We start from the raw sequence: 24,395 nt of genomic DNA on the forward strand, positions 1-24,395 counted from the left end.
ACAACAATAAATAAACTAAACTTTTACTCTAAGAAATTATAGTTTAAGATTTTCGACCATGACCAGGTCAGTGTAACGGCGCCAAAAATATCGAAATTAATCGAAAACGCGTGATATCGCCATTCACCGCGAAGTTGAGTGTCGAATTCATTAAGTTGGCAGCACCGCTCGAATGACATTCGCAAAAACGCCGCGACCAGGAACAAGCTTGCGAAAAGTTGTAATAAAATTAAATTATTAAATTAATTGGTATTCTGGAAAGCCGAACACACACACACTACAACAATGTTGATTAAAGTGAAGGTAGGGCTAAATTTGGAATATATATTATCATGCCAAAGCGGCTAGAATAAGGCCCCGCCAACCATGCGTCAGCTTTGGCGCACAACAACAAAATATGACTGCAATCGAAATTTGCCAATAATTATATTTTTGTTCTAACAGACACTGACGGGCAAGGAAATAGAAATTGACATTGAACCCACAGATAAGGTTGATCGCATCAAGGAGCGTGTCGAGGAAAAAGAAGGCATACCACCGCAACAACAACGTCTCATATTCTCCGGCAAACAAATGTGCGTCACACAGCCGAAGACAAACTAAAATAAGAATTTTGTAATTTATTTTCTTTGTTTTTGTATAGGAACGATGACAAAACGGCGGCGGATTATAAAGTGCAGGGCGGCTCAGTGTTACATTTGGTGCTGGCTTTGCGTGGCGGCGAAAATCAACTAACTCAAAATTAGACTGGCGCCGGCGTGTTGAACTCGTCTTAGTAAATTGGTAACCCCATTAAGTCATTTTCTACAAAGCACTTTCATGTTACTCAAATAAAAGCCGTCAACGGTATTTACATATATATACGAAAATACATATATTTAGTTTAACCTTGCATAAATGCATAACTCAACTGCGGCGCACATAACGTCCGACTAGCAAATGATTCTTTGGCGTGCACTGTTCCGGCTTGAGGCGTGTGAGTATCACCTGGTAACCGGCCTCCTCCGCCTGCAGTTTACGATCTGTGTCCACAATACACATGCAGTGCAGTCCCTGCAGCGTTGTCTCCGGCTTGCAATTGCTGGTGCCCAATTCGTGAGCCTGATCCGCCGTGTGGGCTATGTACAAATAATCTCGCGTATCGAGCACCTCACGGAAGCGTGCACTCAGTGGATAGGCAATGTGTGGCATGGGCTGCAGCGAGCCATAACAGCAGGGACAGCACACGAAACACGCATTTACCCGCTGGCACTGCTGCAGGACAATGTCGGTGGCTGTGCCGCAGGCGTGCAGCGAGGCGCCTATATCGAAACGGCCCATAAAATAGTCAATATTGCACTGGTAGAAGACGCAGTTGTTCAGCTTAAGCTCGGCCGCACGCTTTTGAGCGTGCGCCAGCGAAAAGGCCTTGTTTTCCAGCACAATCACCGTGCACTGGGGCAGCTTGAGGGCTAGGAGTATGGCCAGATGGCCGGTGCCGCTGCAGAAGTCAACAATGCGATCGCCGGGCTGTGCCAGTGAGACGACCGCATTGGCCATATTTTCCAGCTGCTGACGCTTGCGCTCCAGACGCTCTGCCGGCAGCGCTGAGCTCTTGGCATGCGTGGGCTCAATGACCTGCCAATCGATCAACTGCTCGCCATAAGAATGCTCCGAGTCGGCGCTAAAGTGCAGCTGCAGTGGCGTGAGCTTGGCCAGCGCTGCCTCCACTTCTGCCTGGCTGGTGTATATGCGATTGCGCGGCCGATAACGCTTCGGATCGGCTTTGTACAGGCTGGCCTCCTCGCAGTCGGGTATGCTCAGCAATTGTGTGTTCTCCGCCGGCGCCACCAGCATGGGCACATACAACTCGTGCAGGATGCGCGCACAGTTTGTATCGAAGCTGTCGATCTGGAAGAAAATCGAATTAACTTCAAATGGATGCAAATAAATGTTATTCCACGCACCTCACTGAACCAGGTGCTGGTGAGCGGAAAATGCGGCAGCATCTGGGCGCAATGCTGAAAGACTAGACGCAGCAGCGGATAGAGTATAAGATCGGCTATTGTAAAGCTAATGCCCTCGGCGAAACGATGTTCGATCAGCAGCTGCTCCTTGGGTATGCTGCATTCGATGAGCACACGCTCCTTCCGCTTCACAGGGACTCCGTATTCTGTTTGATTTGCCTGCTCTCTGGCCAGCTTGTAGATGTTGTGCATGCGCACCGGCTGGTTCATGTGCTGCTCAAAGCGCACCACCTCGACGGGCACCTCGCGCAACTGCAGCTCCTCACCTTGCAGCTGGCTCACCAGATTAACCATGTCCACTTCACAGAAGCGTGTCCATATGGAGGCCTCCGCTGGCGCCAACAGGCAGCTGCCCTTGAAGCCCAACAGTTGGCGTAAATGCGCACTGGGCTGGCGTGCAATGAGCTCCCGGCAAACGGCACAGGTGCCCGCAATGAAGATGTTTCCATCACGCTCATAGATGGGCAGACGTAGATCCCGGAGGGCGGGCAGGGTGGCGGCCTCGCGGCATGTGATATGCTGATCGGTCAGTTCGCGTCGCAGCTGAGAGCTACGTAAAGCTATTTTGCCAGTACTTATTTTACTGGCCACAAAGTTGACTTTGATGTTTTGAGGCTCCTTAAGGTAGCGATATGTGTAGAGCGCTAGGAACGAAGGCACGCTGGTGTATATGGTTGTTTCAGCCTTTTGAGTGCTTAGCTCAATCTCCACATACAGTTGATCCATAGTTTAATTGATTTAACTAAGCATTTAACTAAGGAGAATTAAATTAAAACACAAAATCAATTCAAACACAAAACCAACAAAAAAAAATTAAATCAAAGTGCGTTTGAGGTTATGTGCAAAATAAATAAAAACAGCTGTTTGCAACGGCACAAGAAGCAGCTGACTGCCATTCACCTGTCCGCGCGAGTTGCCATTTTTTGAATTACTTTTCGATTGATTTCGCTATTGCTTTGTTAATTAGCTTTTTATTTTGTTTTTGTTGCGCGCACACTTAAATACGATTTATTTTTATTGCGCCGCTAAATACACAAATTATGAATTGTGCAACAACTGAATGCAAGCAGCTCACGCGTTTCTCTATATATTCAAAGCCAGCGCTTGGGCTGTGCTCACCGTTGTATCGAGCCAAAAAGTAAACGTTAGTTTAATTTGACCAGTTGTACGAAACAGGTGCGTTTTTTGCTTGCCGAAACTCGAATTATAAGTACATGCTTGAAACTTCTGTATTGTTGCTAACTAATTTCCATAATTAACAATCAGCTGTGCGTGCGTGCGTGTGTTGTGTTTGTTATACGTATGTATGTACATGTATCTATGTGCGTGCGTATGTGCATATGTATGTGCGCCTGCCCAGTGGCAAATGCAGCGCAGTGCAAGTGCTACAATGCGGCGTATGAGCAACAAAACTGCATTAGAGTCAAGGTCAGCGGCTGGCACGCTCATTCATTCAATTTTTAAAGCGGGAACGGAAAAACTTCTAACAATTATTATATAATTGTTCACACATATTAACGCATTTATAATCAGCTCTCTCTCTCTCTCTCTCTCTCTCTCTCTCTCTCTCTCTCTCTCTCTCTCTCTCTCTCTCTCTCTCTCTCTCTCTCTCTCTCTGTCTGTCTGTCTTTCCCATTCATTCAAGCAGCACTTAAAATGCGCAATACTCCCTCTACACTTAAACAAAAAAATAGTAAAAAGGAAAGTGTTCTAGTTGGGAGTGTCCGATTAGAAAATACCCTGCATCCAGTTGCATTTTTGAATTATTCCAGAAAATTTATTCATAAACAATTTTATTAAATTTCCTTACAGGGCATAAAGCTGTAAATCAAATATGTGCATATATATTTGATCAATAATACATAGATATGTAAATTATAAGATCAAAGACAGCTAAAACTAACTTCTGGCTAAAGCTAACTTCTGGCTCTTTTTGCAACATTTAAATAGGTACAGGGTATGGAAAGCAATTAAATAAACATATTGCACAATTGTTTGTTCTATGCAACTTGTAGGCTAGTTTATTTTACAGCTCAATTGAGTTTGTTTTGTCTGGCAATTGCCAGCACTTGATAGTTGCTGATTTATACTATTTAAATGGCAAGTAGGGCGTCCTAATCGCTTGCAAGCCAATCTATACGATTTCTACATATGTGCATGTGTATATTAATGCAGGGTATTAATATGTGGAGTACATTGATTAACGTTGAGTTCATTTAATTGAGTGCGATCACGACTTAAAGTTTGTTTATTTTGCGACCCGGTTGGGCAATGTTGATAAACAAAACAAGAAAGTAGCAAAAAAAAAGAGAGGGTATTAAAAAATGAAGTCCCTGGGCTAAGGAGAGGGGAGTGGGGGCCGGGTAACAATGTAGCCGCGTCGCAATCAAATTGTAAACATTAAAAGGTTATAAAAAATTAAATAAATAACAAAAATTAGCTGGGTAAATGAAACAGGCGCGACACACACACAAACGCACCCACACGCACGCAAGCACGCACACACACACAGTACAGTAAGATATGAAGAAGATGTTTACGTCGACGTCGACGTCGACGCCGACGACGAACTCGTTTCAATTGAAGCGCTGCGTCCCCGCGTCGTCCCCCAATCAGAAATTCAATTCATTTCGCTTCTGAGCGCAAAACCGAGCACATTTCGATCGTGCCAACATCATCGCGTGTATTCTGATCTGTTTCTATATACTTCTTTTTTTTCATACTCTGTTCACAAAGTGTTAAAAGGCATATTAGTTGTAACTTGAAACTTCAACTATACAAAATTGTAAGCGATGGATTTCAGATGATAAATAGATTCTGATGAGCTGCTCCACATTTATTGCAGTCGTCTTCAGTCCTCACATAAATTCAAATTTACTATAGTCACAGTTTTAAAGCTCTGCCTTACAGTTTTGGAGCCGCTGTTCCTATAGACAAGCTAGCTGTGCTTTGCCCTGGCTTAAACTGTAACGGTATCAGCATAAACTCAAAGCACATTTTGAGAGTCACTGACTTACAGTTTTAGAGCCTTGCTTTTTTGCGAAGCAAAGACTCTTCGTCCTGCTCTCACACTGTGAACAGAGTATTCTGCAGTCAAGGGCAGCCGACTGCCACGTTCTGAAATACTTTTTATTTTTTCGTTGCATTCCGATAAAGTCAACAACAACAACAACAACAATTGGAACCCAAAATGGAGCAATGGAACAATGTGGAGCTGACGAGCATTACCAAAAAGTCGTACACACTGAATCACGACTACGATGGCGCCGAAAGGCTTAACAAGGTCAACGAGACGACGGGCACGGCGGGCACGGAGGACACGGCAACAAATGGCAATGGCAACGGCAACGTCAGCAATCCGCCGGAGAGCAATGTTGTGCTGCAGCCCGGCTCGGATATCAAGCCCAAAATGCAGCCGGAGCATGTGGAGCCGCTGGTGCGACGTCTCTACGGCATCACCATCAGCGAGCTGAAGGAGCTGAATGCCTACGATGATCGCAACTATCTGATACAGGAAGATTGGTGAGTGGCATTAAGAGTATATGTATTCGGCAAGCCAAATATTAAATACCCTTGCGAAAACTCTACCGATTTCCGAAAGCTGAGCTGCGAACCAGCCGAAAAGATGTCGCTGGTTCGGTTCACGATTCGAGCCAATTGCCTGCCTTTCTATTCGGTTCTTGAGCCTAGTTATCCACATCATTGAGCCCTGTTTTTGGTTCATATATATTCCGAATTTTAATTTCCATTCGATTTTAAATTTGTTTTTAACTGCCCGCTGTACTGAAAATATTGCAACTCGTAAATATTTTCATATACAATTTGCGCGCTATATTTGATTTCTGCCCAAAAATGTGATTTACCAAAGATGATTGGATAAATGTATTAAAGGGCCTACCTCCTAAGTTTTTAGCCAAACCTGTTAGGAAAAGTTAACCAAAAACAGGCTTAAATATTTTTGAACTGTATATCTCTAACTCTCTAGTTCTCTAGTTCTCAAAACCTGAGAGATATACTCTCGAGAGATATATGTATACGATAGTTAAGCTGTCTCTAGTTCTCAATTCTGCCTAGGCACCTTCTAAAGAGACGTAGAATCGGAGGAGTCAGAATTCGAAGGTATCATCCAATCAATCTCTCAGATTGATTTATATAATCCCCCTATCTCAAAACCTTAGAGATAACCTCTTGAGAGACGTATGCGAGAGTCTTATATGTCGAATTGGATGTTTCTTGCTAGAGTATTAATAAATCGATTTTTATAGGTTCTACTTCGAGACCCCTATTCAAAATGTCTCTAGCTCTTCTTGATGCTACGTAAAATAGATTGATTACCTTTTGTTTCCTTTTGCCAATTACATACGTTCCACAAAACCTTCTACTTATTCCAACAACTCTAAATGGGTTCGACTTATATATAAACATTCTTTCGTATCGGAACCACCTCCTCATACAAAATAGATCGTAACAAAAGACTGTAATATACTCTGTTAGAGTATAAAAACACAAAAGGTAAATGTTTGCTCTAAGCGGCGAGGGGGGGTCTCTAAACACATACACATACACACACATTTTAGTTTATTTATAGCGAGATATTAATTAAAGTTAGTCAGTCGTGCGGGGGCCAATTGAGCTTGACGCAGTTGCGGCCTCTGTTTTTGTTGCTGTTGTTGTTGTTGTTGTCGGTCACCTTGACAGCAGCCTCTTTTGTTATCTGGAGACGGGCTAACATTTGGCTGTGGGCGCATCTCTTCCAAATCATATGACAGCGCACTTTATTTTATAACAGCCCGTATCCGATTGCAGATCCTAACCTTAGCTAACCTAGATATTATTCTAAGGGAGTCAAAGATTTAAAGCCCTTGCAGTTATCTGGTAAAGGCATGTAAATAGATCTATGCCAGATTTCATGAAGGTTTCATTCTTTGTGATTCATTCAATAATAATTGTCTTTTACTTGAGTTGATATTTAAAATGGGGCAGTATTATGCATGCACAGCCTTAGTCTTTAAATAGTTAATTAATAAATATTTTAAACATATTGCCAACAATTAACTTAAAAAAAAAGGCAGCTTATTTGAGAACGCTTCGTTTTTGAAATCCAAACGCGCTGAGCTTGGTTTGATTGTCGCCGAGTAAGGCGGACTTCGTCTTCGTCTTCTTCGTTCTCGGCTTGGACAGACCCACGCGGCGGGCGCTTGTCGCCAGCTTTAGTTGGGGTTTTGCGGGCAGCGCAGCCTCTTGACTGCTCGGCAGCGTTGCGCTTTGCGAGCTGGTGTCCTCATCCGAACCGGAGGAGGCTAGCAAAACGATGTCGTCGTCGTTGTGATTGTTGTTGTTTGCGTCGTTTACAGCTGTTGCACTTGTTGTGGACTCCAGTTCCAGTTCCGGTTGTGCCTTTTTTTCGGCAACTACTTTTGGCTCCGAATGTGGCTCTGGGGCTTGCGCGCTGAAGAAGCGACTGCGCACCTCCACCTGCGGCTGTTCCTTGGCAAAAATGCTGCGCTTCAGCGCATTCACACGCTTCGCCTCAGGCCTGGCTGGCTCTTCGGCTGACCTCAGCGGACTGACTAGACGCAGCAGTGATGCATTTTCACACACTGCCGGCGGATGTTGCGTTGTCTCAATGGCAAACGGATTGTGCCGACTTTTACTCTGCACGGGCGATGGCGGCGGCGTCGAGTTGCTACCGCTCCTGCTCGGACTACGTTTGCGTTTAGCCTTGAAGCTGTACAAGCTGAACAGCTCGGCCTCTGTGTGCTTCGCCTGCTCTTGGCGCTGATTGGCCTCAATCTCGGACTGTATGGTCTGGCCAACGAAGTCCACCTTCTTGAAGAACAGCGCGCAACTTGTGGGTTTTGGCTGCGTCGTTAGCTCAACTTCATGTGTATTGTTCGAATGTGCTTGCCAAATACTTTTGTGCTTGGTGCGTTTAATGTGCTTTGCTGACGCTGTCTTCGAGTCAGTCGCTTTGTCCGGATGCCAATTGTCCAAGCTCTTCAGCGTAAAGGGATTTAGATTGCCCAAGGCCAGATGGAGTGCCTTTTCGTTATCCGCCAGCAATGAGCCCGCATTGCTGCAGTGGCCTTCCTCGGTTTCATGATCCTCCAGAGCGCTCAGTCTTTCCATGCGTCGCTCTAGCGGATTGTAGATGTACATGTGCTTGAAAGTGGCCTCCGCCTTCATGAAATTCTCTATGTAATCATCATCCACCTGACGAATATTTAAGAACTACAATCTGAAACAAGTCTTATTTGATGCTCCGCACTCACCTCCAGATTACGCATGTTGAGATATTGTGGGATTTTCTTCAATGCTATGCGCATATCGTCCTGTTCCGTTTTAAGCATAAACTTACATGCCTTGGCCAGGCCAATGCCCGGCAACGAGTCCAGATAGTCGCAGCCGGACAATATGCACATGCGCCGAAATTTATCGAACCGATAGCGCTCCTTGGTACAGCCCATGGCCAGGTGAAACTTCTCGGCCTCGACTAGCAGGCCGGCACCATTCAGGTCCAGCTTAAAGATTATTCTCTGTGCACCGAACAGCGTCAGATCCGAGTCTTCTGTAACTATATACTGTGCAATGCCCGCCTTGTTGAGCCAGGCCATTTGTGCGTCCGCCTCGTAGGGCGCCACAATGCAGTCAATGTGTCGCACGCGGCACTCCTGGATGAGACGCAGCGCCATCTCGTGTGTGACATCCACACAGCGCCGCATTTGGGAGCGTGCCTCATCGGTGCGACCCAGTCGCAACAGTTCCATGGCGCGTTTTTTACTTTGCTGGCGCGATTCGCGACGCCGTTGTTCGGTGAGCGCCTTGGCCGGCAAATGTTGGCCATCGAACACCAAAATGGGCTTAATATTGTAGGAGAGCAGCATGTGCACATATTTCAGGCAATACTGCACATAAAGATCCGTATCCTCGCCGCGGGCAAGTTTGTCGGCGCAGCTGAAGACACCTTTGTGCAGCCAGCAGTAGGTGTCCACGGCAACGGTGCTGCCGCTCAGATCCTTCAAGTGCACCTTGGCCGACGCCTTCTCCAGAAAAGGTATCAGCCCGGTTATGCCCATCACAAACGCTTAACACTAATTATTAATATTGAATGTAAACAAATCACAGCTCTAGAAGCAACAAAATCAACCCCAATGATTCCCGCCAAAAAAAAGAAAATCATGCTTCTTCATGTCTGCTGCCATTCACCACGAATGTGGTGGCTAATTGGCGCCATCTTTACCATGTTTACCAACACTGCAAATAATTTTATTTTAAAAAGTTTGAAACGCTTTTTGTTTTTCTTTAAATTTATATTTGTATTTAGCAATGTTAAGAATCCGCTGATTGTGTCGCACAGCGTTCATGGTTATGTGCTGAAAATTCTCAACGCTTTGGATTCAAAAAAGGAGGAATTTGTGGACGCCCAAAATCAACTGCTGCTCTACTTGGGTTAATATCAAATTATAAAAACAAAAAACATATTGACACAAGTGTTAACATTATTAACCATATATTTTTTTTATATGCACTACAGTCAAACAGCACGTGCATTGTCCCCGACCCATCGCCAATGCACGTGGCAAATATTATTCTGTGGAACAGATCGGTGGCAATGCACATGTGGTACGCCTTTTGGAGTTTATTCCTGGAAAAATGTTCCACGAGGTGCCGGTGACCAAAAATTTGCTCTATCAGAGCGGCGAATATTTGGCCAAGTTGGATCGTGCGCTGAAAAACTTTACGCATAAGGCCTACGATACGCACAAGACGCTCTGGATGCTGCAATCGGTGCCACAGTTACGCGATTTTCTCTACGCTCTCGAGGATCACCAGCGCAGGGCGCTGTGTGAGGAAATCATCGATGCATTCGAGTCAAAAGTGCTGAGCATGCTGTCCACAATGGAGCTGCAGATCATACACGGCGATTACAATGAGCAGAATATCGTGGTCAATGCGCCGACGGCAGACACTGAGCGTCCAGATTCGTATCGGGTCTCTGGAGTCATTGATTTTGGCGACACCAGCCGTTCGCCGCTGATCTTCGAGCTGGGCATTGCCATGAGCTATATGATGTTGCAAGCCAAGGATTTGGCCAGTGGCGGCATCTTTCTAGCCGGCTACACCAGCATTCAGTCAATTAGCGCCGCGGATCGTGACTATCTAAAGTATTGTGTGGCCGCACGGCTCGCCCAGAGTCTCATCATGGGCGCCTACACGCACACGCTGCATCCGAGCAATGATTATGTGCTGGTCACCCAGGCACAGGGCTGGCTGCTTCTCGAGCAGCTCTGGCGCGAGAGCATGGACTCAATTGATGAACTATGGGCGACTACGGCACACCAGTATCTCACACAGAGCACCAAATAGGCCCAGAGCTGAATCCTTCCGTCCGCAACTAAACTTTGGTCAATTAGTATTTTCAATTATGAGCGAAAAACAAAAAAACAAAACAAACTGTCTAGGTTGATGTATTGAAAATTTCGCATTTTACTTTATTTGTATATGTATTATTATTATTATATAAACTTTCATAATTTACATTAAAACTTGTTAAACAGTTAAATGTACAAATACATTTGATGTGGTGTTAATAGTTTCTGGGAAGATTTGCTTTTGTTAACGTGTTCTTTTAGCGCTTTATTGCAATTAATTTACTGGAGCTGCGGTAAATTCAACTAATTAACAGCTACGTTAATTACAATCTATTGTAATTGTAATTGTTATCTTATACAAAGTAAAATTGCAAGGCAAATGTTATTTGCAATATACATGCGCATCGAGCGAATTGCTGTGTACAAATTTCAAGAATACAAAATATATATTGCTAGCTTTTAATTTATTTATATATATATCAATATATAGAGATATATGCTATATAGTCACGCGTCTACTTAGGCTAGTTAATTTAGGTTCTTAAGAGCTACAATTTACAGGGTATGTGCCAGCATGCCAAAAGCCGCAAATCTAGTTGCCCTGCAAAACGTTGCACACGGCATTGCACATGGAGATATATATTCATATTCATATTCATATATATATCTGCTATTGACGAGCCACAAATCAAATATATTGAGACATTTTAGCTAGAGTTTTTTTTCTTTCTCATTTTATTGCTTGTAAATCAAGTTTTTGTGGGTTCTCTTCTCTCAAAATGAAACAAAAATGTGTATTGTTGTTTGTTTTTTTTTTTTTCCAAATTATAATTAAACAAAAATATGTATAATATGTATTTGTTTGCATACGTAGAACCATGGCTTTCACAAAATGCAGAGCAAATGTTTTATCCCAGTCAAATGACGATCAGACTTCGATTTATGTTCAAACAACACACACATAATAAAATCTACGAAATTTATCAGTACACACACAACAAGCTTCTAGCACACACAAATATATACCTGAGTAACGAATTTCTCAAACTACACACACATACACACACACACGCACACCCTAAACAGTCTGCATTTTTCGAAGAACCACGGATCTTTATAACAAATTATAAATACACTCGGTTTTGCACAGTAATAATAGAAGAAGAAAAAAATTGGTTTTCTTAAATAAATCATATACATAGGATTTGCAGCAAAAAAAAAAGCTTTTGAAGTCTACAATTTTCATTTTGTTAAAGCCAAACCAAACTTTTCTGCGGTTTTCTGTTTTTTTTTTTTTTTTGCTCTTATCAATTCAGAATAAAGCTGAGATGTTTTTTGTTTTTTTGTTTTGACTGTATATATAAATATTTAACATAAGTTTTGTTTACGTCCTTTGAAGCAAGCTCAGACTGAACGTTCCGAGCTTGTTCTACACTTTAAAGTCTCTAGAAACTAACGACTGTTATTATTTATTGTTACAAATTAGGTTTAATAAAAAAAAAAAAAAAAGTGTTAAAAAAAAATTTAGATATAGATATATATATGTATATATAAATATATATCAGCATCATGCAACGTCAATGTGTGGGCTTTAGCAGGCATGTGGCATGTGGCATGCGGCATGCGGCATCTGCTGCTGCTGCTGCTGCGAGCCTAACGTCTCCGCTGACGTTTGCGTCGCTTGAGGAACACATACGATGAATTCATCTCCTGATGTCGCGCCTCGGCGGCGGTTGTGGGCAGCTTTTTGCTGGCCAACGTCGCCACGGGCGCAGCCTGCGCCTTGGCTCGGGCATCCGCTGTCGGCGCATGTACCGCATCCAGCCAGGGCAGCGAGAAGTGTTCGGATTCCGGTTTCAGGTTAATCATGTTCTCACCAAACGCCTGGACAGGCACTTCGGTAACGAACTGTATGCCCTCAATATCCTCGGGCAGTGGATAGAAGGTGGACGTTGGCAGTGGATCGAGCGGTATCAACACCTCATCCTGATTGTGACGCAAACGCAACGCCTCGCTGCGCATCTGTTCCCGTAAGTAGCGTGCATCGCGCTTCTTGCGCTCAATCTCATCCCGGACATACTTCTCGTGGCGACGCACAAAGTCCGCATCGCTGAGCGGCTCTGTGCCCTTGGAATCCGCTGAGCGTGTTATATGCACCAACTTCCATTTGGGTATCTCCAGACTGGGATTGTCGGCGAGCAGCTCATCGGCCTCCTCCAGAAAGAATTCATTGTCACAATGAAACTCTTGATCCTCCCAGGAGCGTGTCGTGTATGGCTGCAGTGATGTGCGGAATTTCGAGTTGTTTCTCGTGCTGCCCAAGCGCTTGTTGTTGTCGCTAGTGTTCGTGTTGTTGTTGTTGTTGTTGTTGTTGTTGGTGTTGCTGCTGCTGTTGTTGTTGCTGCTGCTGCTATTGCTGCTGCTGCCGACGCTGCTGATGGACTGCGGTGTCAGCGGCGTTTGGATTATTGTTACGGTTGTTACCGATGTTACTCTTGTTAATGTTGTACTGTTGTTGTTGTTGTTGCTGCTGCTGTTGTTGTTGTTGCTGCTGTTGTTGTTGTTGTTGTTGTTGTTCATCAGCTTCAGCTTGGGCGATGCCGCATTTGTCGGTGAGGGCGCGGGTGTTATTGTGGCGCTCGTCTGCGCTATGGGTGGATATATGAGGCTGGTGTTGCCGCCCGTCTGCATGGGCGACTTCTTGAGCCGCACCAGCGGCAATTGTTGCTGCTGGTTTTGCAGTCGCTGTTGCTGTTTTTGCAAATGTTCGTGTAGTTTGCGCATCGTCTCCTCTTCGATGTTGGGCTCCTCTGTTTGCGCTCCAGTTTGTTTTAGCTCCTGCTTTTCGCGTTGTTTACGCTCCCGTTCCGGTTGCTTTTCCTGCTCCCGTTCTGGCTGCTGTTCTAGCTGTTTTTGTGTACCCTTATGACGTGCACGCTCACCGTGTTTTTTATGCTCCTTTTGATGTGCTCGCTTTTTCAGCTGCTCCTTTTTCTGTTCGCGCTTCTTCGGCCGTTGCCGCTCCACCTGCTGCTGCTGTTCACGCTCTAGCTTCTGATCCTGCTTCAGCTGCTTTTTGCGCTTCTTTAGCTGTTTCCGCTTCAGCTGTTGCTCGCGTTCCAGCTGCTGTTCCCGTTCCAGCTGCTGTTCGCTTTCCAGCTGTTGCTTGCTCTCCAGCTGCTGGTCCCGCTCCAGCTGCTCCTCGCGCATCTTTAGCAGCTCCAGCTGTTGCTCGTGTTTGGCCACCTCTTCCCGCTCCTTTTGTTGCTCCCGTTCCAGCTTCTGTTCACGATCTCGCTCCCGCTGCTGTTCCAGCTCATGCTCCCGCTGCTCTTCCAGCTCACGCTCTTGCTGCTCTTCTAGCTCACGCTCTTTCTGCTGTTCCAGCTCACGTTCCCGCTGCTCTTCCAGCTCACGCTCTTTCTGCTCTTCCAGCTCCCGCTCTCGCTGCTCTTCCAGCTCACGCTCTTGCTCCCTTTGCTCTTCCTGATCACGCTCCCGCTCCCGCTCTCTCTGCTGTTCCTGCTCCTTCTCTTGTTGCCTTTCCTGCTCCCGTTGCTGCAGCGCTGGCTTGGCCAATATCGCTTTATCATTTGCTGTTGCTGCATTCTGTGTCCCCGTAGGCGGCTGCTTCGCTGATTTAGCCAAATTTCGCTCCTTCTTTGTGGCTTCCAATTGCGACTTGGTTGCCTGATGATTGGCTACAGCTTTAGTCGGCGTCGCTGGCAACCTTAATTTGCGTGGCTTTGTTGCTAATTCGTCCACATTTGATTTGATTGACGCCTGTTTTGAGTTGGGTTCCCTTAGTGCATTTTGCAGCTTTGTGTGGATCGGTTCATCACATTTTTGCACTTGGAATAACGAATTATCAATATCGTCATCTGTGAACTGTGTTGCATGTTGTGTGGGAGGCGTTGCAATGAGTTTTCGCTGCTGCTCTTCCAGCTCCATCTGGCTGTCCAACTCTGCATGCCACTGAAAAAGAAGAGAGAATTGGATTTTAGGAATAGATTCTTTTATGGCTATAGCAAAAGCTTACCAGTCGCTGTTCCTCCTCCGCATCCGCTTCGTGCTGCCAGAGATTATCCGCATCGCAATTGTTAACAATTTCGTGCTCCATCTCGACTTCCTCTTCGTAGATGTGTCCATTGTTAATGTTATCATTATCTTCGGCAGTCTCCTCGGCGCCTAGCTCCTCCTCGGCGCCAATAATTGTTTCAGTCACTATTTCCATTTCATGCGTATCGAGCGCATCGTGATAGATATGCTCCTCCTCCTCGTCCACTTCCGCCTCCAGCTCTTCCTCCTCGCCAATGTCCATGTGTGTGTGCAACTCTTCTTCGTCTAGCTGCAATTGCAATTGCTCCTGCTGCTGTTTCTGTCTTTCCTCTTCCTGCTGCTGTACCTCCTCTTCCTGCTGCTGTACCTCCTCCTCCTCCTGCTGTTGCTCCTGCTCCTCCTCTTGATGCACACGGTGCAAGAAAAAGGTTCTCACCTTTTTGCCGCCATTGAACTCGCCGCGCACCTTACTATTCTCAAAAGCAGGTGTCGTTGGCGGCAAATCCGTTACAGACGTAACCAACACGTTTTGTGTCTGCTTTAAATGTGTCCCATGTTTATAGCCATGCAGAACCGTCTCCTTTGGGACGAAGTCCGGTGTCTGGGTTTGTTTATCCGCACAACATTGTGATTTCAGTTTGGGCTGTCCATCAGTATCGTTAGCCGACCGCTTCATATGTCTACGGAATTCCTTGCGCAGATCCTCAATGGTTAGGCTAAGTTTGGCTATCTGCTGCATCTGCTCCTGATTCTGGGCGAGCAACGTTTTGATGCGTCCATTTTTATCCTCCAGCTCTTTCTCTTTGTCCAATATGCTTTCGGTCTGATCCTGCATAACATTCAGATGGAGCACAATCATCCGCTTCAAATTGTTGTTCTCCACTATCAATGTGACCACATCCGAGCCGTTATTGGCGTTTCCACAATCCTGCGGCAACGGTGCTGGGTCTAACCAACCGCCACCGCACCCGCCACCACCTCTGACATTTGTGGGCTGCTGCGGCGGTGGCGGGGGCTTGTAATAGTTATTGCTATTATTGTTGTAGTTGTTGTAGCCATGATTGGGGTGTGTGTAGTTATTGTAGGGCTGCTGATAGGCGGATCTTGGTGCATGTTGGCCGTAGTTTTGTTGATCCACATAACCACCTCTCTGTTGGTTCATTGGCCGTTTGAAACGCTTATCCATTTCGCAGTCACACACGAAACGCACGCTCTATTATTATTATTGTTTACAGAAAGTTGTTCATAGTGTTTGGTCGTGTTTTGTTTTCGGCTTGCGCCTATTCACCACGGCACGCCAACTTTTGACAGCCGCAGCTGATGGACTAACACAGTAAAATGCGTAAAACCGTTTTATTCACCACACTCTTAATTTTTCTGCTATCGCTTTTTCCCAGAAAAATGCGTTTTCGCAACAATTTAGCGTATTAATTACATTGACGTTATGACATGTGGCAGTAACATTTAGTTTATTTGCTATGTTAAAACTTTATAAATACTTCTTTTACTTGCTTTTACTGTTTTTAAGTTTTATGCGGATAATGTAAACTCGCCCGAAAAAAGCATTTTAGAAGTATGGCGTTGTTGGTGTTGCCAGGCTACACAATGGCAGGGTTGCTAAATAGCGCCACGCTGCCAACTGCTAATTTTCACCACTCACTATTGTTTGTCAAATTTGGTCTACTGCTCAAAACGTTGTACAAATATTCCCATTTATAATTCTTAACAACAAATAATTGTAATTTGACAGCAGCTAAGCACAAAAATTATGTAACAAAGAGGCGTAATCCACGACGCGAGTTGGCATCACGTGTGCACATTCGCTGTGAATGGCAGCACATAGAAGCAGAAAAATGGCGGCAATTCAGCTTGTAATTCTGGACTCTACAGTGGTGGCTTTGTGGACTTCAATATTCCGCGATGACATCCATATTTGGTGAGGATGGGGTTGATGACCTGTTCAATGATAACATTGGCATCGAGAACGATCAGTTACCCAGTGATGGCGAGGTGGATGCAGGCGAAAAATTGTTCGGTGACGATGAGGATGCTGCAGATGCGGCTGGCGAAGGTGAACAGGAAGCCGTCAAGGTAGAGCCTAAAAAGCGTGCGGTGCGAAATCCACGGCCACGGCTAACTGTGGACACACTGCGCGGACCACGCGGCTTGCACACGATCGAAAACTATTTCAAGGACATTAAATACAAGGGCAAGGGCCATGAAAAGGCTGACTTGGACGAGATCTTGCGCCGCTTGCAGCACTGGGGCCATCGTATGTATCCAAACTACACGTTTGACGATGTCCTTAACAACATCGAACGTTTGGGAAAGAAGAAACCACTGCAGGTTCACATGGCACGCTACCGCCTGAATCAGCTGGAGGAACTAGTTGAGCATGACGGCGAAATGCAGGACAATGCCGATGATGAAGACAACGATGCCGCCGCCGAGCCTTTCGATGAATTTGATGCCCTATTGGGCGAACAAATTGCCATGTCAAAACTAGCGCCGCGGACGCCGGCGATCAATCGTCGCAGCTTGTCCACGACAAACAGCACACTAGTGACGCCTTCATTTTCACGCAATGCCATTGTATCCACACCATATTCCGTGACGGTGCCCGCCATAGCCGACGACGACAGCGTCAGCGATTATGGACAACCATTGCCGCCATCGCAGCCAGCAACGCCGGCGGCAAAAAGTGGTCAATTATCCGCCGAACAAATGGCGCGCATTGCAGAGAATCGCCGCCTGGCACAAGAGCGACTGCGCGCTAAGCAAATGGAGGCCAGTGCAGCTGCAGAAGTTACATAGTGAAACTAGTATATTCTTCAAAAAGAAAATGTTATTTATTGTAGATTAAGAAATAAATTAAGATTCGTGTAGAAGGATTTTACAGTCGTTGTCTATATATATATATCTATGTATGTATACATATTGTGAACACGAACAGTGCGAGTCGCGCTTAAGAGAAATACTATTAATTCCAAAAACTACAAACTAAAATTGCCTGCTGGATGCATAGCTATATCAAGGTACAAGCGTGTTTGTGTAAGCTGTTCAGCATTTATGTGGTAAAGCGCAGGGCGACGCGAGGCAGCATCTCGAGCAGCCCCTTGGCGCCCTTTAGTAGTATAGCGACAATGTTCATTGCAAGTAAATCTGTATTTGGCAGAGCTTGCTCATCCATTTCTTTCGGTTCGGTGCTCTGGTCTATTGCCTCGCTGATCACATGCAATAGGCGTTGATAGACAAACGATTGACGGTAAATGGGCTTGGAGAGGCTGAGATGATCATCTTTGAGCAAAAAGAAATCACCGAAATCGATGCGGGATGATTCCTCAGTAACGATGCGCAACGGAAACTTGAATGTGGTCAGCATGGTGGGTGAGCCTTCGGCCAGACTGAGCACATTCACGTGACGCAGGCAGGTGTGTAGGCAGCCCATGAAACGGCGATGCATCTCCAGCAATTTCGGTGAATTCTCTTCCATTTCCTTTACCTCAATCGATGGCGAGAGTATCATTTGCATATGCTGTTTCCATTTGGCTATCGGCGAGCCGCGATGCGGTGTGCCCAGAAACACTATGCCCTGCGTATTCTTGGCAATCTGTTGCAGCCTCTGCTCCACAGAGTCCACACATTTAAGCAGTATAAGCTTGGTTAACAGACCACCCATAGAATGACCAATCCATACCACAGGCCGGCCATTACCAACGCCGGCGGTGGCAATGCGTTCCAACAGTGAGCTGGCACGCACTTCTATATGACCCTGGCCCTTCTCGCATGGACAATACTTGGTGAAATTGGCTGACCATTCGGTCACAGCTGATGTATAGTCAATGCCAATGATTCTGTAATAAATATTATAAAATTAATCAATTGGACAGCTGCATTGATTGATGTGCTTACCGAGAATCGGGATAGTCATCGGGCAACCACTCCATGGGCCAGCAGTTTGTGTACTCTTCGCTTGCATCCTGATTGGTCCACTCGTTGCCCGAGACACTGAAACTGCCTTGACAATCCGCATTGCCCTCCAGCGGGATATCTGGATGCACTACCTCCCAATCTGAATCGAGCTCAGCCTCACTGTATAGGGTTTCCACAAACTCTTTGGTGGCCGCATCGCTTATGTTCAGACGTTTCTCCTCCACCTTCTTGCTGGTCTTCAGCAGCGAATCTGCGAGGATAAGAATATTAATTTACAATACGATCAAGGGAAAATTTGTTTTGAAAATACCTTTCATGGCACTGGTTTTGTTGGCGCTTATCTTGGATGCCTCACTGGTGGCTGGTAACTGGGCGGGAATCAACGGTCTGCCCTGCTGCTTGTTATACTGTTGTCTACTGCCGTTGCGCTTCGGTTCGCCCACGAGAAACACATCGTCCGTTTCGCTGGTATAGAACGCATTCTTGCCATATAGACCCAGTTCGGTGGGCTTACGATCCCGCTGCCGCCAGGTAATAAAGACGCCACCCAACAATCCATGTATAAAGACAATGTCTGCCTTGGGCTTGCGGCGAGTGCGTACACGCGGATGCAGGGGATATACATTGGGCGGATATGTGAACTGATTGGGATCATCATGATCCAGATTGGCCATTGTTTTGGCTGAGATGACCTGGAGACGCAAGTCGGGGCACTGCTGCCATTCGGCTAGCGCACCAACCCAGCCAGAGACAAAGAAATGCTCCACTGCATCCGGCACCAACGATAGGTTCGCAAGCACTTTGCATAGCGTTGAAAGCGTCTCGTTGTCGTCGGCGAAAATCTTGCGCAGCTCCATTAAATGCATCAGTCCGCCATCGTGTATGATTTTGGCCGCAATCTTCGGATCCTTGGTGATGTGATGCAGAAACGAAATGACTTCTTTGAGTAAGTCTGTGTCCTGCACAGCTAGCGATACGTTTTGATCCTGCGTGAAGAATTCGTTCAGCTCCTCCTGAAATAGGGATTAAACGAATTAGCCTGGGTTCTGTTTAAATGTTTAGTTTCGGACTTACGATACTATGCTGATCTGGAAAATATTTGCTGAAGAAGTGATCCACACAGGACAATGGGCGCAGCCGGTCAAGCATTACGTGCAGCTCGCAGAGCAGCATTTTGGGATTCCTAATGCAGCCACGGCGTGGCAGAGGCATAAACCAACGCATGTCGGCACCGCAGCGGGCCAACGAGACGGAGGTGCGTGCATCACAGATTTGTGCCAGGTGCCGAAAGTCCCAGTCCTTCAAATGATCCATGCATATCAGCTGCTGCACTGCCTTTAGACGCTCCGCCTGGCTGCCGTTTTGTGCTATATTCAGCAGACGCCAGGCAACCGAATGCTTCGCTGCCTTCCACCATTTGCCAATGGGATTAATGATGACACTTATCCACTTCTTCTCGTCCTCCTGCTTCTGTTGCAGCTTGCGCATGGATTCCCGATAAATGTGATATTTAATGTAAATGTATTCCGTGCGACGTTTGTCCGGCTCCTGTTCTTTTTTGGATACATATTGCGAGAAGTATTTACGGATTTGCGGTGTCTCGTAGAGTATGATGCCGGCGCTGAAAATAGTACAGAAATTGTAAATTAATACACACGTGCTGTTGTTCATTTACAATTTGTTGTTGTTGATGTTTTAAAATTGACCCAAATATCAACAAGCTAGGAGCTGCTGCCAACAATTTGTTGTTGCCATAAACTTGCGATAAACAACAACAACTTTTATTAGATTTATAAAAGTGGGCGTGTCACAAATACCACACACAAATACTCAAGCAGCGCCACACGCGCCAACGAAAATTCCCAGAACCAAAAACAATAACAAAGATAACAGTGCTGCCTAGTTTTTAGCAGAAAGCTAGTTTTTTGGGGGAAAATAGCTAAATAGCTAAATTTTATATGTAGCACGAAAATGGTTTATGAAAAATTGCTGTTTAGATATTTTTCAATTTATGATAAGTATATTAAGCTCTTAATTTACCTAACTATAGTCATTATTAATTAATTACAAACATTTTTGTGTAAATCTAAACCTGCTTTTTGCAAGCATATTTGACGTTATAATGCCATTTTTATAATTTTAAATTTTGCATGAAATTTTTGGTAAATAGAGCCGACAAAATTGTAAATCCACAATTCGGTCAATCTAATTCCCGTTGTTTTTAATTCCTATCCTATTTGACTGGAAATAATCGGAAGTGGCAGCACTGTCCAATAACTACAAGTGTCGCGGGGGGTCCGTTATTTTGCGAAAACTACTGCGCACTATTTAGATGGCCAGTTTGTTTTGTTTTTGTGTGCGCTTGCGTGTGTGCATATGTGTTGGTGATCAGGGGAGGGCCTTGAACAGCTGTTACGCACAAGAAGCAGTAGGGTAAGCGAAAAGCAAACAAGCAACAATAACTAACTCTATCTTGCTATCTCATTTTGACAAAATCGTACGTTTGTTTTGATCGTATTGTGTTAATATGTTTCAACAACAACACTTGGCAGTTGTTCAGAGACGGCAGCATGAATAATTTCTTTTATTTGTTTTTTACCATTTCTGTAAACAAATGACGTCACAGATGCAATCGCCCGATATCTGGCAAGAATGCGGAAGACGCACTCAAGATATTTTAGCTCTAGTGTCAGGCAACTAACTTGTTCAGGGCCAAGTGGCGCCACTTCGTGTATGTTAAGAGTTTGTGACAAGCCCCTTTAAATGGCATGGTTGTATGTATATTAACTGTAATTGCTGTTGGGAGCAAGAGCAGCTGTTGCTGCTGCTAAACTGATTCTACTTACGTGGTCAGAATACCAAAACCTCCAAGCAGCTTTGGAAAACGGCGTATTGTTGCTTTAATATCCTCTAATGACATTGCCTGCTGTATTTCTGTTGTGTGCGTGTAGCCTGGCGAACTCACTAGTAAAATTTGTCAAGTAGTTGCCAAAAGTTTACTTTGTTTTTTTTTTTTTCTTGTTTTTATACAATCACTCTTTAAATTTAGACTATTCTCGGGCGTCGAACTTATCACTGTGTCACTTTGCTTTTAACTATTCAGAATTTATTTGTATTCGTAAAACTTGTATTAATTAAAATGGTCTGTAAAGTTTTTAATAATTAATGAACGAACGACCCCTTTGGGGTCTAAAAGTTTGTTTTTTTCGAACTCTTGTGCTGTGATTCAAGTTGTTGAATGACTGATTTGTTTTGTTTCGTCTCTTTTATCTCTTTTTCGTAGTCGAGTGTGTTGCCACACTGTCTTACAAAAACCAAAAGTGTTGCCACATTATTTGCTGCGATTATGTTAAATCGGACAATTCCAATGTTATAATTCATGTTTAATTGTATATCGAAAATAATAGAAACCATTATTATTAACGAAAAATAAAACACCAATTTTCCGCTTTTTTCTTATACTCCTAGCCAACAACAATGTTATGTTATTTAAGAGTTGAGAAAAAATCTCTTAAACACCCGCTCACTGTTAATAACAGTGCGGCAAAGGTGATGTGTACTCTCACGGCTATGCTGCTGTTATCATTTAGTATATGGCTTGTGCGCTGCGAGTGTGCACGCACTGGTCTCGCGATTTGTGTAACCAGAGATTGTATTAAATTAATGTACTATAATGAAAATACATTTTCGTGAACAATATGGCACCAAAGGCGAGGAAATACTATATGTGACGCCGGCAGGTGAGTATTGAGAACACAAAAACATACAAAACAATTATGCAAGCATCCAATTTGTAGATCAAAGCAATATTGTGCGTGTGCCTCTACGTGGCGACAGGCTGGTCATACAGGAGAAGTTCCTGCTGTTCCGTGTGCTGCAGAATATCTTTCTGCCCAAAGGCTATCCGGACTCGGTATCCGATGATTATGCGGCGTACCAAATATGGGACACGGTGCAGGCATTCTGCAGCACCATTTGTGGCACACTCTGTACACATGCCATACTCAAGGGAATTGGGGTGGGCAGCGAGAATGTGAATGCCTATTCGGCGACAGTTACATGGATATTGAAGGAGGGCAGCGGGCATTTGGGACGCATCGTATTCGCCTGGTGGCAAGGCAGTCAGCTGGACGTTGATTCAAAGAAGTGGCGACTACGCGCCGATTTTCTCAACGATCTGGCGATGGGCATTGAAATCTATGTGCTTCCCAAGTATCCACATCTTAGCACGCAAATTCTTTGCGGCTCCACCATGCTGAAAGCGATAGTGGGCGTGGCTGGCGGCGCCACACGGGCAGCGTTAACCCAACATCACGCTGTACGCGGCAATTTGGCGGATGTCGCTTCCAAGGATAGCTCACAGGAGACGTGCGTCAATTTGATCGCTTCCTTTGTGGGCCTCTATCTGCTCACCATGATCAAGAGCCAGGCTATGCTATATACCGTGTTTTACATTGTCGTCACGCTGCATCTCTATGCGAATCTAAAGGCTGTGCGTGCTGTTTGCCTGCGCACGTTCAACGAATCGCGATACTTAATAGCCCTGGAGGAGTTCTTTAGGTCGTCGCACATGCTGACACCGCAGCAGGTGAGCTTCAGTTTATCTTTAGCCAGTTTAAAGATAATAACTGTCCCTCTTTCAGGTCAACAAATTGGAACGCGTCACGGTCGGTCAGATGGTATCAGTATCGCTCAACATACGGCTCGGCTTGAGCGTAAAGCATCTCATTGATGAGTATAAAAGCAGCAATGTCATTGAGAATATTGTCTCCTCGTTCGATCCACATGAACGCTTCATTATAGCGGAGAGCAAGAAATATCTAGGTGTCTATTTGCATTTTGATACACGTCCCCAGGATGTGCTGAAGGCATACTTTTTCGCTGTCTCCTATCTGCAGGATAGAAATCAAATTAAGGAACAGTATTGGGACATACAAGGCAAATGGCAGGAGTTTCTAAATTTAGCGCAAAAAGAGGGTAAGTCATTGACAATTTAGAGGCATGATTATATATTTAAAACTATTCACACAGGATGGCTAATCAATCAGCACTTGCTGCTGGTTGATGAGTATCGCTTGGACTGGAAGGCCTAGGGGAGCGACCTATGCCCACCAATTGGACCAAAGATGATACAGCGCTAAGATGCTTGCTATGAACGATATTATTTGAGTTTTATTTAACCCAGTATGTTTTAACAACATACACACACACACACACATTCTCACATATCTCACATAACCGTAAGGCAAACACGTTGATATTAGCAAATGATTGCGATAATACATATTTACACATTATAGATTTAGTCACATGACACTCATGCGCATCTATCTGAAAATATTTTGAAAAACATTCGAATATAATAACGTAACATCTTCCAACTATGTAACTCTGCCTTAGCACAAAGTAACGTTTGAACCGATATTTAATAAGATATTCAAGAAGCCCATCCCGGACTATCTTTAAAGCATTTTCAATTCAAAGGATGTGCTGATTTAGGACTCAAAAATTACAAAAAACAAAAAAAAAAAGAATCTATTTTGTAATAACTTACCACTTGTATATTTCGAGTAGGTACTTTTTACCAAAAGAAAAACTGCGCAACGAACGAGCCGCTTCAATTGTAACCCATAAAATTGTACAAAGTTTTTAATCATAATTTAATTGGAATGCACTGTAGAGTGCCATTTTATATAAAACGTGTAATATTATTTATAAGCTTTACTTATAGTTTTAATAATAATTTTGGCAAACAGCAAGTCCATTAGCTTAGCACTTAATATTAGCTTGAGAAATGCTTTTTATATTATGCGAAATAGTAGTATAAACGCAATTGATTTTAATAGAAGAATAAATAAAATTCTTCGACATTTTATGCAAAATTTGTGTCTAAACTTTGTTTTGTTAAATATGTTAATAGTAGAAATGGAGAAATGGACATATATATATATATATTATATATAAATTTTTTAATTTATAAGAATATATGGTATCGGTATCTACTGTTCATATACGTTTTTATGCT

At 44.4% G+C, this 24,395-nt stretch overlaps 8 protein-coding genes across 10 annotated transcripts; 4 read left to right on the forward strand and 4 right to left on the reverse strand.

Moving 5' to 3' along the window:
- Window positions 1–43: 43 nt before the first annotated feature.
- Window positions 44–861, forward strand: LOC115759767 (NEDD8). Its single transcript, XM_030700826.1, has 3 exons — window positions 44–303; window positions 445–575; window positions 644–861. Exons 1-3 carry the CDS (start codon window positions 286–288, stop codon window positions 744–746), a joined length of 252 nt encoding a protein of 83 aa, XP_030556686.1. The 5' UTR covers window positions 44–285; the 3' UTR covers window positions 747–861.
- Window positions 862–876: 15 nt separating this feature from the next.
- On the reverse strand, window positions 877–2,787 carry LOC115759763 (glutathione S-transferase C-terminal domain-containing protein homolog). Its single transcript, XM_030700818.1, has 2 exons — window positions 1,947–2,787; window positions 877–1,890 (listed from the first exon to the last, which is right to left on the reverse strand). The coding sequence occupies exons 1-2, from the start codon at window positions 2,730–2,732 to the stop codon at window positions 907–909; spliced, it is 1,770 nt and encodes a 589-aa protein (XP_030556678.1). The 5' UTR covers window positions 2,733–2,787; the 3' UTR covers window positions 877–906.
- Window positions 2,788–3,022: 235 nt separating this feature from the next.
- Window positions 3,023–10,570, forward strand: LOC115759764 (hydroxylysine kinase). 3 transcript variants are annotated; one of them, XM_030700819.1, is made up of 4 exons: window positions 3,023–3,182; window positions 5,163–5,528; window positions 9,331–9,455; window positions 9,541–10,570. In XM_030700819.1, the coding sequence occupies exons 2-4, from the start codon at window positions 5,197–5,199 to the stop codon at window positions 10,371–10,373; spliced, it is 1,290 nt and encodes a 429-aa protein (XP_030556679.1). In that variant the 5' UTR covers window positions 3,023–3,182; window positions 5,163–5,196; the 3' UTR covers window positions 10,374–10,570. The 3 variants fall into 3 exon arrangements, with proteins under 3 accessions (XP_030556679.1, XP_030556681.1, XP_030556680.1); XM_030700821.1 differs by lacking the exon at window positions 3,023–3,182 and adding an exon at window positions 4,672–4,689; XM_030700820.1 differs by lacking the exon at window positions 3,023–3,182 and adding an exon at window positions 4,722–4,791.
- LOC115759762 (exonuclease 1) lies at window positions 5,765–9,308 on the reverse strand. Its single transcript, XM_030700817.1, has 2 exons — window positions 8,279–9,308; window positions 5,765–8,219 (listed from the first exon to the last, which is right to left on the reverse strand). The coding sequence occupies exons 1-2, from the start codon at window positions 9,080–9,082 to the stop codon at window positions 7,080–7,082; spliced, it is 1,944 nt and encodes a 647-aa protein (XP_030556677.1). The 5' UTR covers window positions 9,083–9,308; the 3' UTR covers window positions 5,765–7,079.
- Window positions 10,571–11,905: 1,335 nt separating the features above from the next.
- On the reverse strand, window positions 11,906–16,062 carry LOC115760125 (protein male-specific lethal-1). The gene is made up of 2 exons (XM_030701323.1): window positions 14,418–16,062; window positions 11,906–14,353 (listed from the first exon to the last, which is right to left on the reverse strand). The coding sequence occupies exons 1-2, from the start codon at window positions 15,621–15,623 to the stop codon at window positions 12,032–12,034; spliced, it is 3,528 nt and encodes a 1,175-aa protein (XP_030557183.1). The 5' UTR covers window positions 15,624–16,062; the 3' UTR covers window positions 11,906–12,031.
- Window positions 16,063–16,165: 103 nt separating this feature from the next.
- LOC115760130 (protein TIPIN homolog) lies at window positions 16,166–17,443 on the forward strand. The gene has a single exon (XM_030701329.1). It carries the CDS (start codon window positions 16,358–16,360, stop codon window positions 17,249–17,251), a length of 894 nt encoding a protein of 297 aa, XP_030557189.1. The 5' UTR covers window positions 16,166–16,357; the 3' UTR covers window positions 17,252–17,443.
- A 43-nt stretch (window positions 17,444–17,486) lies between these two features.
- Window positions 17,487–21,598, reverse strand: LOC115760126 (protein SERAC1). Its single transcript, XM_030701324.1, has 5 exons — window positions 21,217–21,598; window positions 19,445–19,991; window positions 18,681–19,383; window positions 18,350–18,620; window positions 17,487–18,291 (listed from the first exon to the last, which is right to left on the reverse strand). The coding sequence occupies exons 1-5, from the start codon at window positions 21,288–21,290 to the stop codon at window positions 17,505–17,507; spliced, it is 2,382 nt and encodes a 793-aa protein (XP_030557184.1). The 5' UTR covers window positions 21,291–21,598; the 3' UTR covers window positions 17,487–17,504.
- A 375-nt stretch (window positions 21,599–21,973) lies between these two features.
- Window positions 21,974–24,249, forward strand: LOC115760129 (RUS1 family protein C16orf58 homolog). The gene is made up of 4 exons (XM_030701328.1): window positions 21,974–22,110; window positions 22,168–22,958; window positions 23,014–23,347; window positions 23,402–24,249. Exons 1-4 carry the CDS (start codon window positions 22,044–22,046, stop codon window positions 23,461–23,463), a joined length of 1,254 nt encoding a protein of 417 aa, XP_030557188.1. The 5' UTR covers window positions 21,974–22,043; the 3' UTR covers window positions 23,464–24,249.
- Window positions 24,250–24,395: the final 146 nt, after the last annotated feature.

This window comes from Drosophila novamexicana, unplaced genomic scaffold (genome assembly GCF_003285875.2).
Source record: "Drosophila novamexicana strain 15010-1031.04,08,12 unplaced genomic scaffold, DnovRS2.1 tig00000387-arrow-pilon, whole genome shotgun sequence".
Classification (NCBI taxonomy): Eukaryota; Metazoa; Arthropoda; class Insecta; order Diptera; family Drosophilidae; genus Drosophila; species Drosophila novamexicana.

Coding starts and splice junctions, on each gene's coding strand:
- LOC115759767 (XM_030700826.1), top strand. Junction 576..643: donor ATATTCTCCGGCAAACAAAT/GTGCGTCACACA, acceptor GTTTTTGTATAG/GAACGATGACAAAACGGCGG.
- LOC115759763 (XM_030700818.1), bottom strand. CDS start 2,732: ATGGATCAACTGTATGTGGAGATTGAGCTAAGCACTCAAAAGGCTGAA. Junction 1,891..1,946: donor CCAGCACCTGGTTCAGTGAG/GTGCGTGGAATA, acceptor ATTTTCTTCCAG/ATCGACAGCTTCGATACAAA.
- LOC115759764 (XM_030700819.1), top strand. CDS start 5,197: ATGGAGCAATGGAACAATGTGGAGCTGACGAGCATTACCAAAAAGTCG. Junction 5,529..9,330: donor TATCTGATACAGGAAGATTG/GTGAGTGGCATT, acceptor ATTTGTATTTAG/CAATGTTAAGAATCCGCTGA. Junction 9,456..9,540: donor TCAACTGCTGCTCTACTTGG/GTTAATATCAAA, acceptor TATGCACTACAG/TCAAACAGCACGTGCATTGT.
- LOC115759762 (XM_030700817.1), bottom strand. CDS start 9,082: ATGGGCATAACCGGGCTGATACCTTTTCTGGAGAAGGCGTCGGCCAAG. Junction 8,220..8,278: donor TCAACATGCGTAATCTGGAG/GTGAGTGCGGAG, acceptor AATATTCGTCAG/GTGGATGATGATTACATAGA.
- LOC115760125 (XM_030701323.1), bottom strand. CDS start 15,623: ATGGATAAGCGTTTCAAACGGCCAATGAACCAACAGAGAGGTGGTTAT. Junction 14,354..14,417: donor CGGAGGAGGAACAGCGACTG/GTAAGCTTTTGC, acceptor CTTCTTTTTCAG/TGGCATGCAGAGTTGGACAG.
- LOC115760130 (XM_030701329.1), top strand. CDS start 16,358: ATGACATCCATATTTGGTGAGGATGGGGTTGATGACCTGTTCAATGAT.
- LOC115760126 (XM_030701324.1), bottom strand. CDS start 21,290: ATGTCATTAGAGGATATTAAAGCAACAATACGCCGTTTTCCAAAGCTG. Junction 19,992..21,216: donor GGTTTTGGTATTCTGACCAC/GTAAGTAGAATC, acceptor TACTATTTTCAG/CGCCGGCATCATACTCTACG. Junction 18,292..18,349: donor GATGACTATCCCGATTCTCG/GTAAGCACATCA, acceptor TATTTATTACAG/AATCATTGGCATTGACTATA.
- LOC115760129 (XM_030701328.1), top strand. CDS start 22,044: ATGAAAATACATTTTCGTGAACAATATGGCACCAAAGGCGAGGAAATA. Junction 22,111..22,167: donor ACTATATGTGACGCCGGCAG/GTGAGTATTGAG, acceptor TCCAATTTGTAG/ATCAAAGCAATATTGTGCGT. Junction 22,959..23,013: donor ACATGCTGACACCGCAGCAG/GTGAGCTTCAGT, acceptor TCCCTCTTTCAG/GTCAACAAATTGGAACGCGT.